General features: G+C 43.2%; 1 protein-coding gene across 4 annotated transcripts in view; it reads left to right on the top strand.

Moving 5' to 3' along the window:
- The first annotated feature begins 3,103 nt into the window (after nt 1-3,103).
- Znrf2 (zinc and ring finger 2) overlaps nt 3,104-17,527 on the top strand; it is an 89,201-nt gene continuing 74,777 nt past the window's right edge. For 3 of the 4 annotated variants that reach the window (XM_042695073.1, XM_042695072.1, XM_042695075.1), the window contains exon 1: nt 3,104-3,593. In XM_042695073.1, coding sequence (XP_042551007.1) covers nt 3,167-3,593 — 427 coding nt within the window. In that variant the 5' untranslated portion in view covers nt 3,104-3,166. The remainder of the gene's footprint in view (nt 3,594-17,527) is intronic. The other variant, XM_042695074.1, reaches the window with a different exon arrangement.

Below are 17,527 nucleotides of genomic sequence, written 5' to 3'. Positions count from 1 at the left end.
CTCAGTAGTAGAGCGCTTGCCTTGCATGCTCGAGGCCCTGGGTTCAATTCCTCAGCACCACAAAAGCAAAAAGAAAAAAGCCAGAAGTGGCACTGTGGCTCAAGTGGTAGAGCGCTAGCCTTGAGCTGAAGAGCTGAGGGACAGCACCCAGGCCCAGAGTTCAGGCCTCACTACCGGACCGCCCCCCCCCCCCAAAAAAAAAAAGCACAGCACTGAAATATTGAAGTACACCATCAGTATTGGGGAGTGGGGTGAAGATGGAGTAGAGGCTCCACTTTTTTTTTTTTTGGTCGGCCGTGGGGCTTGAACTCTGGGCCTGGGCGCTGTCCCTCAGCTCTTCAGCTCCTGGGGCTTGAACTCTGGGCCTGGGCGCTGTCCCTCAGCTCTTCAGCTCAAGGCGAGCGCTCTACCATTTGAGCTACAGCACCACTTCCGGTTTTCTGGTGGTTTATTGGAGATAGGAGTCTCACAGTCTCTCCTGCCCGGGCTGGCTTTGAACCACAATCCTCAGATCTCAGCCTCCTGAGTAGCTAGGATTACAGGCGTGAGCCACCAGCGCCCGGCCTAAACATGTTCTATAAAAAGCTTTGTGTATTTGTGTATTGTACAAATATATATACCACACATATTATATATATTGTATAGGTATGGATATACAATATATATTTTTATTCTCAATTCCCTCTTCCTCTCCTCTCCCTTTCTCTCTTCTCCTTTCCCCTTCTCCCTTCCCCCTTCTCCCTTCTGGCTATGGAGTCTACTTACTTGCCCAAGTGATCCTCCCACCTCACTAGTAACTGGCTTACTACAACTACATCTCCTCCCCCACCATTCATTTCTATAGTTTGTACAAAAACATCACTTGCTGTTATTTTCCAGGCCTTTTCAAGATGGGTCAGAGTGGGCTGTTCTCTGCATTCTAAATTATGCTTGTGCCAAGATACTTTCCTTAGGAATTCACTGAGAATTTAGTTAAATTTCATTGAGGGAGCCTACAGGATTGTCAAGTTGCATGTGCTCTAGGGATTAATATAAACATTCCAAGTAAAGGAAATAAGATCCAAAAAGGTAGACTAATTATACACAGAGATTGATGTTAAGCCTAAAGATCAGGTCTCAGATCAAGTGAACTTTTCTTTGCCCCTCAAATTTTTGAGTTAGGCTGGATAATCCATTATTCTTTCGATATTTTCTCCTTTCTTTCTTTCTTTCTTTCTTTCTTTCTTTCTTTCTTTCTTTCTTTCTTTCTTTCTTTCTTTCTTTCTTTCTCCTTCTTTCTCTTTCTTTCTTTCTTTCCTTCCTTCCTTCCTTTCTTTCTTTCTTTCTCTCTCTCTCTCTGCTTCCTTTGTTCCTTCCTTCTTTCCCTCCCTCCCTCCCTCCCTCCCTTCCCTTCCTTCCTTCTTGTCATGGGGTTTGAACTCTGGGCTTGGGCACTGTCCCTACACTCTTCAGCTTAAGGTGAGTGCTGTACCGTTTGAGGCACAGCACCACTTCCGGTTTTCTAGTAGTTTCCTGCCTGGGTTGGCTTTGAACCGCGATCAGATCCCAGCCTCCTGAATAGCTAGTATTACAGGTGTGAGCCACAGGCGACCGGGTTGATATTTATTTTCTATTGGATAAATATAATTCGGATCAATTTGGCTTCAAGGTTTCAGCCATCTTAGCTGAGTGCACGCTTGTGTGTGTGTGTGTGTCCCCATCCTGGGGATTGAACTCAGCTCCACTTTTGGCTTTTTGTTGTTGTCATTATAAAGGTGATGTTCAGAGGGGTTACAGTTATGTAAGTCGGGTAAAGAGTACATTTCTTTTTGGACAATGTCACTTCTGGCTTTTTGGTGATAATTGGAGATAACAGTCTCACGGATTTTCTTGCCCGGGTTGGTTCTGAACCAGGATCACCAGATCTAAGCCTCTTAACTGGTAGGATTACAGTCCCCGGCGCCTGGGCTGGTGCTGTCCTTTATCCAAGGCATTGCAGAATTTTTTTTTTAATCGCCGAGTGCCAACAACGACCACGACGAGTACGTCGCAACCTGATAACCCTAAGCCAGGAAAAAGTGAAGTGACAAACCTTTTACGTCTCAAGGCCACGTGTGAAAGGAGGGGCTGGTTTCTGATTGGTGCCGCTAGGAACGCTGTCATTCCAATCAACGCAGTAGAGGAAGGAATAAGCTCTGGCAAGGCAGAGCTACCGACCTGTCCATCAACGAGCCAGAGTAGTTGCACCTACCACGCCGCAGTACCTGGGATGGGTGGTACTGCGTTGGGTGGGGGCGGGGCATAGGAGCAGGAGCCAATCCAAGGGAGGCCCAGAAGGAGGGGGGGGGACTGTCCACGGAAGGGGGCGGGACCCGAGGAGCGGAAGCCAATCTAAAGGGCAGTGTTAGGGGAGGGGGCGGGGAATTAGTGACGGGAGCCAATCCACAGGGCGGTGCACGGGAAGAGGGCGGGACTTCACGAGAAGGGGGCGGGCCCCCGTGCCCGACCCAAACATACCGACCCCGGCGCACTCGGTTGTGCCGCCGCTCCCGGCCTTCCGGTTCGAGGCCCCCCCCATCGCCCCTCCTCCGCGCAACTGAGCTCGGCGACGGTTGCCGGGAAGCGCGCGCTGTCTCTCCGAGTCCTCTTTCTCCGTTTCTAACAGCCGGTGGCTCGGGGAGGAGGGAAGGCGGCCCCGGCGGAGTCCGGGCGGGCGCCTCCCACTCACCCGCGAGCCGCCGAGGGAGCCTGAGGATGGCGGCGGTGGCAGCGACCGCCCGGGAGGAGGCGGTGCCGAGGCCCGGGGCGCCCAGCGCGGCGGCGGCGGCAGAGAGCGGCAGCGGCCCGTCGCGGCGCCCCAGAACCGGAACGAGCGGCCGCCGCGCCGCCACCTGAGCCGACCGCCACCAGAGCGGCCTCCGCGTACGGGCAAGCGGCGCCCGCAGCCCGGCCTCCTTCCTGCGCCCCGTCCTGTCCGGTCCCCCGGAGCCCGCGGCCTCCCGGAGCCCGCCAGGCCGCCTCCCGCCACCGGCGCGAGCCGGGCGCCCACCGCTCTCGGACGCCGGCGGCCTGGACGTGCGGGGCCCCTGTGGGCCGGCCGCGGCGCCTCGGCCCTGCCCTCCTCTCCCTCCCTCGTCTCGCGGCGCCCGGGGCGCGGTGCGCGGGCCCGGCCCGGGGCTGGGCGGACATGGGCGCGAAGCAGAGCGGCCCGGCAGCCGCCAACAGCCGCACCCGCGCCTACTCGGGCTCGGATCTTCCTTCCAGCAGTGGTGGAGGAGCTGACGGGGCCGCCGGCGGCGCCGGCGGGGCTCGGGCCGGGGCCGCGGGCAGGTTTCCGGCCCCAGAGTCAGGCGCGCACCCCTCAGGCGCTTCGGGCGGCGCGGCGGCGGCGGCCCCGCGGAGTCGCTCCCTCGGCGGGGCAGCGGGTAGCGGGGCTGCGGGAGCCCGCGCCGCGCACTCCTCGGTGAGCATCCCCGGCGGCGGCGGCGGCCCCTACGGTTCGCAGGACTCGGTGCACAGCAGCCCGGAGGACCGGCCGCCGGGTGGGGGCCCCGGCGGGCCGCGCCTGGTGATCGGCTCCCTCCCAGCGCACCTCTCACCGCACATGTTTGGAGGTACGGCCCCTCCCCGCACGTGGCCCCTGGCGCCCGTTTATTTCTACCGGTCTTTGGCCGGCGGAACCCGGCCCGAGCGGGGCGCGTGTCCCCCCGCGCTGCCGCCAGCGCCCCACGGCAGGCGCTCGGTCCGGGCGGACATGGAGCCCGCGTGGGGTCTCAGCCGCCGTGGGAGCCGGGAGACAAGGGCTCCTTTAGGTGCTTTGTCAGGGACTGGGCGGCGAGCTGCTGTAGAGGACAGGACAGGAGTTAAAGGGACTCCGGTGGACCCTGAACACTTCATTTTAACACGTAGCTGTAGTTGAAAAGTGTTAGCCAGCATGCTCACCTCCCCGAGTCCACTCTTGGAGGGTGTGTTAAAATGTTTTAGCCCCGGTGAGCTGCTTTATATAATAGTTATGTCACTCCTGCTTACTTTGGACCACTCCTCTGCTTACAAGGTGAAGTGAGTGACCTGGTTCTTTTGAAGAGCAGTGTTGACGGAAGTAACGAAAAGTGGATTTTTTTTTTTTTTAGTAAGAAATGATGTGTTTTTAGGTAGAAACAAGGAAAATGACCTCGACCTCAGTGTCTCAAGGTGTATGAAACCATCTTTCTCTGAGAGAAATAGACTTATGGAGGATGAACATTCCACTCTTGCATTGTGTATTTGGGTAGCAGATAACACTCGCAACCGAGCACAGAAAGAGAAAAACATCCTTCCATTTTAACGGCCCTTTTTTTCATGTATTTATAAATTTAAGGACTTTGAGTAAGTTGGCAAAGTGGAGTATTCAAAATGGAATTTTGTTCTGATGTTCTATCTTATCAGTTCATACTGGTGTAAGTTTGTTGCATTTAGTTTTTCTCATCTTTTTAATGCTGTTTTGCACATTCTGTAGGGGAGGCACATCAGCTTTAGCTGCCTTATTTTAATGGCTTGTTTTATAGTAATCTTTGCTATATAAATAAAAATATGGACGTTTCCTAAAATTGAGTATCTTTTAAAAATCTGTTTTTGAGGAAAAATCTAGGATACCTTTTTCTGTGATTTGATCACAACACAGTTGAAGATGCTGTGAAATGGTTGCCAAAGAACATTTAAGATTTGGTGCAAGAATAAGTGGTTTTTAAAATACTATCTAAAAAGTTTTCCTTTATCAGTTATGATCATGAGAAGTAGGACTATGTAGAAGTTGCTAGAGGGGATAGAAAAAAGCTTTGCTAAATTAACAGTTAATGTTTATTACTTTTTAAATATTTGTATTGTTATTACAAAAGTGATGTAGAGCGAGGTTGTAATGATATAAGTCAGGCAAAAAGTGCATTTCTTTTTAGACAATGTCACCCCTTCCCTTGCAATCCCACCCACAAGTAGTATTTTCAACATGATGTCCAGTGAGTACCACTGCTGCATTTACTATTATTTACTATTATTATTTTTGTTTTTATAAAGGTAGTGTACAGAGAGGTCATAGTACTATTTTTTTTGGGGGGGGGGGCGGTCGAGGGGCCTGAACTTTGGGCCTGGACGCTGTCCCTCAGCTCTTCAGCTCAAGGCTAGCGCTCTACCACTTGAGCCACAGGGCCACTTCCAGCTTTTTTCTTTTTTCTTATGTGGTGCTGAGGAATTGAACCCACGGCCTCAGACATGCAAGGCAAGCGCTCTACCACTGAGCCACCTTCCCAGCCCCAATACTATATTTTTTTTTGGGGGGGTGGGGGGTCCAGTTGTGGGGCCTGAACTCTGAGCCTGGGCACTGTCCCTCAACTCTTCAGCTCAAGGCTGGCGCTCTACCACTTGAGCCACAGCGCCACTTCCAGCTTTTTTTTTGCTTAGGTGGGGTTGAGGCATCGAACCCAGGGCCTCATGCATGCAAGGCAAGCGCTCTACCACTGAGCCACCTTCCCAGCTCCCTATTTTTTTTTTTTAAGGGCTGATAATTCTCTTCCACAAGAGTCAGTATATTCGTATGGCTTTACTTTGTTAAAAGCAAATACACCCTGTCTAAACTAGAGGCAAACAGTTGATATTCATATTAATCATATAGTAAATGAGCAAGTGACAGTTGCTGGAACATGTCTCTGTAGAGAATAGAGCATTGTTGTCTTAAGTTCATATGTGCCACGAAATTTAGCTTTTCCTCTGTTGTATTTAGAATAAATCCAGTTTTGTCTCAAGAAAACATTCACTGATTTATGTAAGAAACTTTCATTAACAAAGACTAGACAAAGATGAGAACAATTACCTGTTCTTCCCTGAGAGAATTAGAGTAAAGTGACATGACTTCAAATCCTTGTTGAGACAGAGACATGGAATAGAACTGAGTAAAAACTTACCTCTTAGTAACATTGCCTTAATGAGATTTGACCTTTTATTTCAGTGGATGGATTTTTCAGGAATACAGTAAATGTTAATCATCATTTTGAGACTTAGGGAGCTAGATGATGGATCTTATTTTAAAAGTTAGATTTGATTACACTTCACTTCAGCCTCATTTTTATTATGTATTGCAATATTAATACATTTATTTAGTTGTACAAATAAGCACATGTAATGGTCTAAATCTGAAAGTTGAGAAAATGAGTATTTCTGAATTGGTGGGACATTCCTAAGGTGATTTTATAAAACCGTTATTACTGTTTCCTAGTAAGATTAAAAAGTGTTCTTTGTAGGCTGTCATGTAGGTTGTAGAAAATGAAGACCTACACAGTACTACTTTTTTGTTTTTTTTGTTTTTGGTCCATCTTGGGGCTTGGGCTTTCAGGGCCTGAGCTCTTTCACTCAATGCTAGTTCTTTACCACTTTGAGCTACAGCCCCACTTGTAGCAGTTAATTGAAGATAAGATTCTCATGGCCTTTCATGTCCTGGCTGGCTTTGAACCATGATCCTCAGATCTCAGCCTCTTTAGGATTACACCAGCACCCAGCCTGTATACAGTCTTGTAGAGAATTGGAAGAGAGACGCCTAATTGAGATATTTCAGTTTGAACAGACTTTCTGGGCATCAGAATATGATTAGAATTTTAATAGGCATTTTAGATGAAGTAGGTCTTCAGGGTTTTGTTACTCTTTCCAGACTAGAGAAGCCTTGTTAACTGAACAGAAGCCTTGTTGTGATTACTCCTCATACTATCCATCAGCTTTGTTTAAAAACTTATCTTTATTTTTATTAGCATACATTAGTCTTCCCAGAGGGTTTCTTGCAACGTTTCCACACATGTATAGAATCCCAAACAACCTCACCTAGGCTCTGTCATTGTCCCTTATCTCTTGCTCCCTTCTTAAAAAAGTATTTCAGCAGGTAAAACTGGTATTTAAATGTATAGTCTAGTATTTAAGTCTTAATGTGATATCTTAGAATTTGCTTAGCTTTGTGTTTATTTTCTTCCACTGTTAATGTTTATAAAAGTAGTGGATGGGAGTAGCAAAATCCTTCATGATGCAGCAAGGATGAGCTAAATTAAACTAAAAGTATGCCAATGTTAATGGAGATTATTTCTAGAAAAACTGTGTGGACTTGTGTAATAAATCTGGGAGTCTGGTAGTCAAAGTGTAAAGTGAATTATTTTAAGATAGCCTATAGTAATACGCTGCTTTTGGCTCCAAATTGTTTTGAGTTTGCTTAGGTGATTTGTCCATGAGATTTCAGTAGTTGAATTGTAATTCAGGTGCTTCTTGTAACTAATTATATGTGTTTCTAGGAAAATTTATTCTATCAATTTTAAGCACAGATGTGAGGTTTTCTGGCTTAGATGATCTCAATCATTACTGAACTGTGTTTAGTCATTACTTTTTCTATCAAGTGCCAAAACATGGGGTATTATAATTTGCTCTACTCCCAGATGCTTTTTATTTGATTGGAGGGTTTGAGGAGGAGTTCAGTGGCAGAAGAGATTTACATCATTGTTTAAATATTCCTAAGCACTATTACTTAACTGAACTGTAAGCCTTTTAATTTTGCGTGTACTTAACTAGTTTTGCATTTATATATTTAGAAGTTGAAGAAAACATAACCCTTTGTGTGAACAAAGGGTTCTGAAATATTTTTAGCTCTATACTGCTCATTAACAAATGGCTAGAAATTTAATTTACTTAAAGGAGCACACATTTGTTTGTATCTTGGGGTCAGGAGGATGGGAAACAGCATAGATAGGTTCTTTGTGAAACTATAAGGTGTTAGACAGGGTTACTGCATCATTTTCTAGAGACTCATTCAGCTGGGGAAGAATCTGCCTCCAAACTCTCAGGTTGTTTGGAAGAATTATTTCCTTGTGATGTGGTGCTTAGGTTAATAGCAGCTTTTAAGCCAGCAAAAGCAAGACTAGCAACATGGGCCTAAGCCCGTGTTATGTGATGGTTAAACCCAGCACTTTGCCTATTCTGTATTTCATTTGTTAGAAACACTTCAGATCCTAGTTCACACTCAAGGGAGAGAATATTGGCAAGATTAAAATATTAGTTCACCCTGAAGTTTAGTTAGTAAATAATTGTAATTTAAACAAAATGCTTAATGAAAACAAGCAGGCAACAGTGACTCACACCTGTAATCTTACTTATTGGGAGGCTAATGGAGGCTAGGGTCTAAATCACAGTTCAGAGCCTGCCTAGGCAGAAGTCTGAGAAATTCTTACCTCCCGATAACTACCAAAAAGCCAAAAGTGTAGGTGTGGCTCAAGTGGTTAGCTACAGTTTTGAGCAGAAAAGCTCAGAGACAGCACCCAGGCCTTGAGTTCAAATCCCAGTACTAGCATGCTCATACACTGTTTAGTGAAATATTTCCACTGTTAGGCTGTTTCATGGAGGAAATGACATTTGAACTATGTTGAAATGTTGAGAATTTTTAGAAGGGTAGGTAGAACACCCTTCAGAAAACTCCACAAAAGCCTAGGATCTTGATATTGTATACTACAAAGTTAAATATGTCTAGGTTGTTGGGTACATGGGGAAGTGATGTGCACTTAGAAAACTGGGTCAGATATTGAAGGGTTATATAGAGTTCAGCGTTTTATGCAGCTGTGCTTTAAAGCAGGGTGCTGATCAGGCCAGGAGGCACCATAGAATTCATAGCTGTATCTGGATGAGAACCTTTTTTTAGTGCCCAGCCTTTCAGCTCTATACAACTCTAACCAGGATTAAGGGATATTTTTTTGGAGGGGGGTGGGTGAGGAGAGGCTTGAAATCAGGGTCTGGGCATTTTCCCTTAGCTCTTTTGCTCAAGGCTGTCACTTGAGCCTTAGTTCCACTTCTAACTTTTTGGTGGTTAATTGAAGATGGGAGACTCGTGGACTTTGTTGTGTGGGTTAACTTTGAACCTCAGTGCTCCTATCTCAGCCTTCTGAGTAGCTAAGATTATAGGTGTGAGTCACCAGTGCCCACTTTGGGAAATCTGACTGATCAAAGCTTTTTTTCTTTTCTTTCCCCCATGGGTATTACGTTTCCTACAGATGCTTATAACAAATCGCTGTAAGTGTAGTGGCTTCAGATCACATGACCATAGTGCTAGAGGTAAAAAGCTTACAGTAGACTGACTCTCTGAACTAAAATGAAGTCGTTGTTAGGCTGCTTCTGGAGATTTCAGGAAAGAGCCTGTTTACTTACCCTGCCTGATTCTAGAGGCCACCTGAATTTCTTGGCTTATGGCCGTGTTCAGTCTTCATGATAGCAACATTGGGTCAAGTGTTTTTTTCACACTGCCATTGGCTTTAACTCCTCTGCCAGACTTTCCTACATTTTAAGGACCCTTGTGATTGCATTAGGTTTATGCAGATAATCTAGGATAATCTATTTTAAGAGCAACTGATTAAGCAAACTAATTCCATCTTCCACCTTAATTACCCTTTCTTTTGTAACATAAAATGGTTCCAAGAATTAGCACATAGGGATATTTGGGAGGCCATTCTGCCTGCCATAGTATAACTTTTGAATATCTACCCCTTCACCAGTCACTGTACAGAGACACTGTACACTAATTTGTGAGCACTAAATCCAACATGTTTAACTGTAGTCTCAAGAATAATACCTCTTAGACCAATTCAGCTAAAATTTCACATGCAATTTTGACTTTGTCATTTTAAATTTGATTAGTAGAAGTTTTGAATGATATTGAATATTTTAGGTAGTGGCTACTGCAGCAGCACAGTAGTTGATTTATTTGTAAATTGTAAATCCTCAGAGAAAGAACAGAGTTCAGGGAACTTTATTTTTAGGGCCAGTGTTTCTAAGTATGGGAGAAAGTTCCACTTGCCCAAAGAATGTAGAAACATAGTTGAACAAAGATAAAGATTCATGAATTTTGGACTTAATTCTTTCAAAATTGGGTAATCAATGGCTAGTTACACAGTTTTCTTTCTGTAGTATGCCTTCTGTTTTCATTTAGAAGCTTAGGAAATATAAATGAGTTAAAGATACCGGGTTTTGTGTACAACCTAATTGTGATCTGAAAAACAGCTGGGCTGTTTCAGCTGGGCTGAAACTTAAAACTAGAAAAAAGAGAGCCTTAATGGCTGGCTGTGATACGAGATGACAGACTGTACCAACTGTGTGAATTCCACAGAGATGGTTGAGCAGGGGAAGGTGCTGCGCTGGTCTCCTGGTCTTCATTTGAGGAAGGCCTGATTTTAAAAATATCTGTGGGGAAGAGAATGCTTATTTGAAAACTTGAAAAAAGTATATTGACTCAAAGTCCTTAAAATAATCTGGGACATGGTTAGCTACACTCACTTTTTATGTACTAAGTATATTTAGAAGAGGGACTGATAGGGGCTGGGAAGGTGGCTCAATTGTAAAGTGCTTGCCTCGCATACATGAGGCCTTGGGTTCGATTCCTCTAGCACCACATAAGCAGAAAAAGCCGGGAGTGGTGCTGTGGCTCAAGTGGTAGAGCGCTAGCCTTGAACTGAAGAGCTGAGGGACAGAGCCCAGGCCCAGAGTTCAAGCCCCATAACTGACAAAAAAGAAGAAGAAGAAGGACTGATAGATAGTAAGAGCAATCTACTTTAAAGTCAATCAGACTAGCTTTATGACCTTTCATTTTACATATGTTGGGGCTTCAGTGTCCTGGGTGAATTATAATAAAGCTTTTTTCAAAAAAAAATCCATGTCTTGGGTTTAAATATACAATTGTAGGCAATAATACCCCCCCCCCCAAAGGTAATTACATGTAGGAAACAGACTGAAGTGTGGCTCATGAGATAGAATGCACTTATGACAAGTGCAAAGCCCTGAGTTCAAAAACCTCACTTCTAGCTAGCATGGTGGCTAATGCCTATAATCTCAGCTAAGCAGGAGGTAAAGATGAGAAGAATCATGGTTCAAGGCCAGCTCTGGCAAAACAGCTAACGAGAACCTATTTTATCCAGTAATAGAGACATATAGTTATGTACACATGTCATCCCAGCTCCCTGGGAGGCTTTTAAATAGGAGGGTTGTGATCCATAGCAAACTCTGGGCAAAAATGAAGATCCTATCAGAAAAATGCCTAAGAAAAAGACCAAGGCATAGTGCAAGTATTAGCCCATTAAAAAAAAAAAATGCTGTCACTGGTGATTTATACCTGTAATCCTAGCTACTTAGGAAGCTGAGATGCTAGAAGTCAGCCCAGGCAGGAAAGTATGTGAGCATCATCAACAATAAACTACCAAAAAGCCAGAAGTAGTACTGAGGCTCACATAGTAAGAGTACAACTTTTAGTTTAAAAAAAAAAAAAAAAGGAAGAAGTGGCACTGTGGCTCAAGTGGTAGAGCGCTAGCCTTGAGCTGAAGAGCTGAGGGACAGCGCCCAGGACCAGAGTTCAGGCCCCAAGACCAGACCCCCCCCCCCCGAAAAAAAAAAAAAGGCCAGTGTGCAGGCCCTGAGTTCAAACCTCAGTATTGGCACACACATGTACATAAAACCCCAGCCAAACAAAAATATATGAAAGTAACAATCTAGAGAAGTATGTCCACTTATAAAAAGTCAGAAGGAAACTGGTAGAAGGCATGCTACTACTTGTTCTTAGAAGAAAGTAGTTTCACTTCCCCCACACCCTCAGAGGAGTAATAAACTAGTTCTGTCACCTTCATTCCTTGGTGTTGGTTCAGAAAGCAGTTTTTATCCTTAAGTCAGGTGTGCTCTAGAGGAATTTGAGAGGTCTGACAAGTTTTCTCCATTAAAAAAAAAAGTCTGTTCAAGACCAAATGGTCTACCATCCCACCAAGTATATTTATTCTTTAGCTATGTGTTCGCTTACTTAAAAAAAATTCTGTGTAGCAAAGGCTGGGAAAAAAATATTCCTAACTCTGCATATGAATGTGGGATAGAGGACTGTGACAAGCAAACATAGTACAGAGCCTAGCTATTCTTTTATGAGTTTAGCTCACTTAAAATTGAGCATGGAGGAGACATGAATGTTGCAGTCTACCTATCTGGCTTATGCTTTGTTGCTTTGTCCAATCAGTGCTGCAATTGGTTAAGTGTGCTTTTTGGTATTGGAATGTAAAGATGAAGAAAACGGCTAATGACCCTTGAGCAGGTGTACTGTAATGCATAGAGCATTGAAAAGAAATAATTTCAGGACTGAGAAGTGTGACTCAAATAGTAAAAGCCCTGCCTCTCATGCTTGAGCCTTTGAGTTCAAACCCAGTACTAGCAAAACAAAACAAAAAGAAACAATAAAAAATGGTATGTGTTTAATTTTGTTTCCAAATCCTGTGTATGTATATTCACAAAGACAAGAAGATAACACTACTAATGCTTCCAGGCCTCAGATTTTTTTTTTTTTTTTGCTTTTTAATTTTTTAATTGTTATTATTATAAAGGTGATATACAGAGGGGTTACAGTTACATAAGTCAGTACATTTTCTTTTGGATGATGCCACCTCTTCCTTGCTCTCCCAGTTCAGGCCTTAAATTTATAGTCAGCTCTTAACTGAGCCCAGCTCTGTTCATTAAAACTATCAAGGAACAAAAATCTATCTGGGATATCACTGCAAGTTTATGTTGTAGTCTGTTGGTCTCATTAGAGTCCCCTGGAAGGAAGCTTTTGGTAGCCAAGCAAATGTATAACTTATTACAAGTCTTGTCATTTGGTAACTCATTTTAATCCAGTATTTCCCAAATTAATTGTACAGTCACTTGATTCCTCCTTCCCTTCTTCCCTCCTCCTCTCCCTCTCTTGCTCTCTCATTCTACTTTGGTATTTCAGCTCTCAAACATTGAAAAATTACCTTAGTTGTATGAAGTGGTTTCAATTCAAAATGTCAGTTTATGAGTACAATGCATCTTGATCAAGGAGGTCATTGCTCTACCTTTACTGGTCATGACTGTCAGAGCTGGGCCTCTTCTAGTGTGTCTTGTCAGTAAATTTGGAGTAGAATCCGAGAATTTGCATTTCTAACAAGTTGCTGTTATTTCTCCAACTCCTACTTTCTTCCTTATGTGACTCAGGTTTTATTTGGCTTGAGGCGTAAGCTTTTAGAACTTTCCTTATACACTCTAATCTTAGTGTTTTCTCCCCAAATAAGCTATCTTAAAAGTAGGAAAGACAAGTGTGGTGGTACAGGTCTATAAGTAAGCCCAACACTTGGGAAGCTGAGTTCAAGATCAGCCAGGGCTACATAGCAAGATCCTGATTCAAGGACAAAAGTAGGAAATAATTGCATTGCTCAGAAAAAGCCTAGATTGGGGGTGAGGTGTCATTAACCAAATTACCATTGGTAGTATTATTTCCTTCTGACACATTTTTCTTCTGTTCCTGTGAGCTTCAGTTGAGTCAACTGTAGGTGGAAATGGTAACATATTTCTCTTCTAAAAGGCTGTAATAAGGATGAAGTGATAACCATATGTACAGTACAGGGCCTGTACATTCCAAGTACTCACTACTTTACTAATCAAGATCAAATGAATAAAGTGGTGTTACCTTCATTTGAAAGCTGGTTGGAAATACAGAATCTCAAATCATAACTCACACTCAGGGAAATAGCCTGCATTTCAGAAATGTTCTGTGATTTGTGTGCACATTACTTGTGAAGAGCACAGATGTGGCACACAAGTTACAGAAGTTACTCAGGGATGGTGCAGTGCATGGCTTGCTGTGAATCAGTTTATAATCTGATTTACCCGGGGCTGTGTCTGCATTGATGTTACATATTCTACAGCCCCAAAAATACTTTGGCAGTAATTTAATCTTGGTGCTTGCTAACCACAAAATAATTTATGGTATTGTAAAATCTTGAGGTAGCCCATAAATGAAAATTACCTGAAAATCTATTCCCTAGGAAAAATACTATTGACATCTGGTAACCCTTCAGCATATTTCTTTACACACATAATGCATAATTGCATTTTGATTTTTTTATTCATCTGCTGGATAAACTTGATCCTTTGTGCAGTATGTACATGGATATAATAGCATTCAAATACATAGTTTTTATATAGAAATAGGATTTGTCAGCATCTTATTTTTCTCACTTAAAATATTGTGAGAAATTCTTTAAGTAGAATACTTACAATTCCTCCTCCCTTCCCCCCCCAAGTCCTGGGGCTTGAATTCTGGATCTGGGTCTGGGCCCTGTCCCTGAACTTTTGTGCTCAAGGCTAGCACTCTACCACTTGAGTTCTACTTCCAACTTTTTTTTTTTTTTTGGTAATTTTTAGTGGAGATAAGAGTTTTCATGGAAGTCCTGCCTGGGCTGGTTTTGAATTGTGACCCTCAGATCTCAGTCTACTGAATAGCTAGGATTACATGTGTGAACCACAGATGTCTGGCTTTGTAATTCTTCTTAATGGCTACATGATATTTCATAGTAGAGGTATTGAACAACTTATCAACTATAATTATTTATCAATATTGGCTACCACAAACAAAATTCCTTGTTCATACACTGTTATCTGTATAGGATAAATTTCCAACAGGGGCATTCTGGGTTGAGTGGTAATTGTTTTTTGTGCAATTACTGAGGCTGGAATTCAGAACCTTGTGCTTTTTCAATCAGTGCTGGTGCTCTTCACTTGAACCTGTATCTTTTGTATTTTTATTTATTTATTTTTAGTAGTTCATGATTCTCTGTATAATTTGCACTTTTCTTCTAAGTTATATATGTTCCAGGTATCTTAACTGGGTTGTGTTTATTTTTTGCTTACAAGGAATAGGCACAAAGGTAGTGAAATTGTGTAGAAAACATTTATTACACTTTGCAGCATTAATTAAGTTGTTTGCCATATTTGTATTATCTCCCCCCCATCCCCCCCCCCCCCCCCGCCTTTTTTCCGAGATATTTTAATCAAAGCAAGTCTCAAGTATGTCATTTCCAGTGGACACTTATGGACATGGTCCTTTATTCAACATACTTTTCACTTTTTCTATTCTTTAAATGTTTCCCTTCTATTCTTTAAAGGTTTACTCTTCAAATAACTACAGTGACAGCATTTGTTAATCCTCCTGGAGTTGATTTTTGTGTATGGTATATCTTTGTATATGATTTTTGTAATAGGTATAGGATTCAGCTTGGTTTTTTTTCCATGTCAATAGCCACTTATCCCAACACCATTTATGAACTTCTGATCTGCAGTGCTGTCCTAATTGTGAAATGTTTTCCTAGAAGCCTTAGCTATTTGTATCAGTACATTAGTGGTTCTGGCACAGTGTAGTCCCAGAGATTAGCAGCATCAACATCTCCTGGCAGCTTGTTATACAGATTATTGAACACAACCTGGACTTACTGAAATCTTAGTGTCAGAGAGGGGGCAGTACCAGTCTATCCTTTAATAGATCCCCGCATGATTCTGGAAGATGCCCAAGTATGGAAGCTTTATCAGCTTGGTGGTTTTAAAACTACCCAAGAAACCTATTTGTCCAATCTTTCTTTGATTTGTTGTGTTTCTGGGTCTCTTAAGAAAATTTCAGCCTCTGCCAAGGAGACCTAGGCTTTCTCCTATTCCATCCTGTAATGTTTTCAGAGTGTCTGCTTTGTCTCAGAGGTTTTCGATCCATTTGGAGTTGATTCTGGTGCAGGGTGATATATAACTAGTAGTTTTCTACAAGTGATTAACCAATTTTGCCAGCACCGTTTACTGAAGAGGTTGTCTTCCATTCTATTTTTTTTTAGCTCCCTTATGGAAGATTAGATGGTTATAGGTCTGTGGGTTCATTTCTGGGTTTTCAGTTCTATTCCATTGGTCCTGAGGTCTGTTCTTGTGCCAATACCAAGCTGTTTTGATTACTATGGCTTTGTAGTAGAGTTTGAAATTTGGTTGATATTCCTCCAGCACTGTTCTTTCTGTTAAGGATCGTTTTTGCTATTCGAGGTCTTTTATTGTTCCATATGAATTTTTGGATTGCCTCTTCTATTTTCTTTAAGAGTGAGGTTGGAATATTGATAGGTATGGCATTGAATTTGTAGATAGACTTGTGAAGTATTGCCATTTTCACGTTGTTGATCCTTCCAATCCACAGCATGGGAACTTTTTCCACTTTCTAAGTTCTGTTTTGATTTCCTTTTTCAGGTTTTTAAACTTTTCATCATAGAGGTCCTTCACTTCTTTGGTTAAGTTAATTCCTAGGTATTTTATTTTTTGTGGCACTATTATGAATGGAGTTGCTTTCCTGATTTCAGCCACACTCTTTTAATTGTTGGGATACAGAAAAGCCATTGATTTTCTATTTTGGGGGGGAGTCCGGTCGTGGGGCCTGAACTCTGGGCCTGGGCGCTGTTCCTCAGCTCTTCAGCTCAAGGCTAGCGCTCTACCACTTGAGCCACAGCGCCACTTCCGGCTTTCTTCTTTTTGCTTATGTGGTGCTGGGGAATCGAACCCATGGCCTCAGGCATGCAGGGCAAGCACTCTACCACTGAGCCACCTTTCCAGCCCAAGCCATTGATTTTTGAGGGTTAAAGTTATACCCTGCTACTTTGCCAAAGTTTTGATTCAGCTTGAGTAATTTGGAAGTGGAATCCGTGGGATTCTAAGAAAGGTTGGACAAATGGGATTGCATGAAATTTCAGAGCTTCTGCATGGCAAATGACATAGCTAGCAAGATCAATAGAAAGCCCACGGATTGGGAGAAGATCTTCACTAGACATACAATGGACGAGGGTCTTATATCTAAAATATACCTGGAACTCAAAAAATTAAATCCCCAACAACAAATCCTCAAAGAAACAACTGCCCAATAAATAAGTGGGCTAAAGAGTTAAAGAGAAACTTCTCTGAAGAGGAAAGAAGGATGGCCAACAAACACATGAAGAAATGCTCCGAAATGCTCAACCTCCCTAGCCATAAAAGAAATGCAGATTAAAACATTGAGATACCACCTCACCCCAGTTACAATGGCTATAATCAAGAACTCTAATAACAGATGCTGGAGGGGATGTGGACAGAGGGAACCTTACTGCATTGTTGGTGGGAGTGTAACTTTGGAAAGTAGTATGGAGGTTCCTTAAAAGACTCCACATAGATGGGGCTGGGAAGGTGGCTCAGTGGTAGAGCGCTTGCCTTGCATGCATGAGGCCTTGGGTTCGATTCCTCAGCACCACATAAGCAAAAAGAAAAAAACTGGAAGTGGTGCTGTGGCTCAAGTGGTAGAGCGCTAGCCTTGAGCTGAAGAGCTGAGGGACAGCGCCCAGGCCCAGAGTTCTGGCCCCACGACCAGAACCCCCCCCCCCCAAAAAAAAAGACTCCACATAGAGCTCCCATATGACCCAGCAATCCCACTTTTGGGCATTTACCCAAATGATCACAAACAAGACCATACTAAAGCTACCAGCACAACTATGTTTATTGCAACGTTATTTACCATAGCTAAGATATGGACTCAACCCAGATGCCCCTCAGTAGATGAATGGATCAAGAAAATGTGGTATATATACACAATGGAATTCTACGCCTCCATCAGAAAGAATGACATTGCCTCTTTGTTAGAAAATGGAAAGATTTGGAAAAAATTATATTAAGTGAAGTAAGCCAGGCCCAAAGAAAC

The sequence above is a fragment of the Dipodomys spectabilis genome, unplaced genomic scaffold (genome assembly GCF_019054845.1).
Source record: "Dipodomys spectabilis isolate Male_0828 unplaced genomic scaffold, ASM1905484v1 ptg000178l, whole genome shotgun sequence".
Taxonomy (NCBI): Eukaryota; Metazoa; Chordata; class Mammalia; order Rodentia; family Heteromyidae; genus Dipodomys; species Dipodomys spectabilis.
This window is presented reverse-complemented; position numbering and strand designations above follow the sequence as displayed.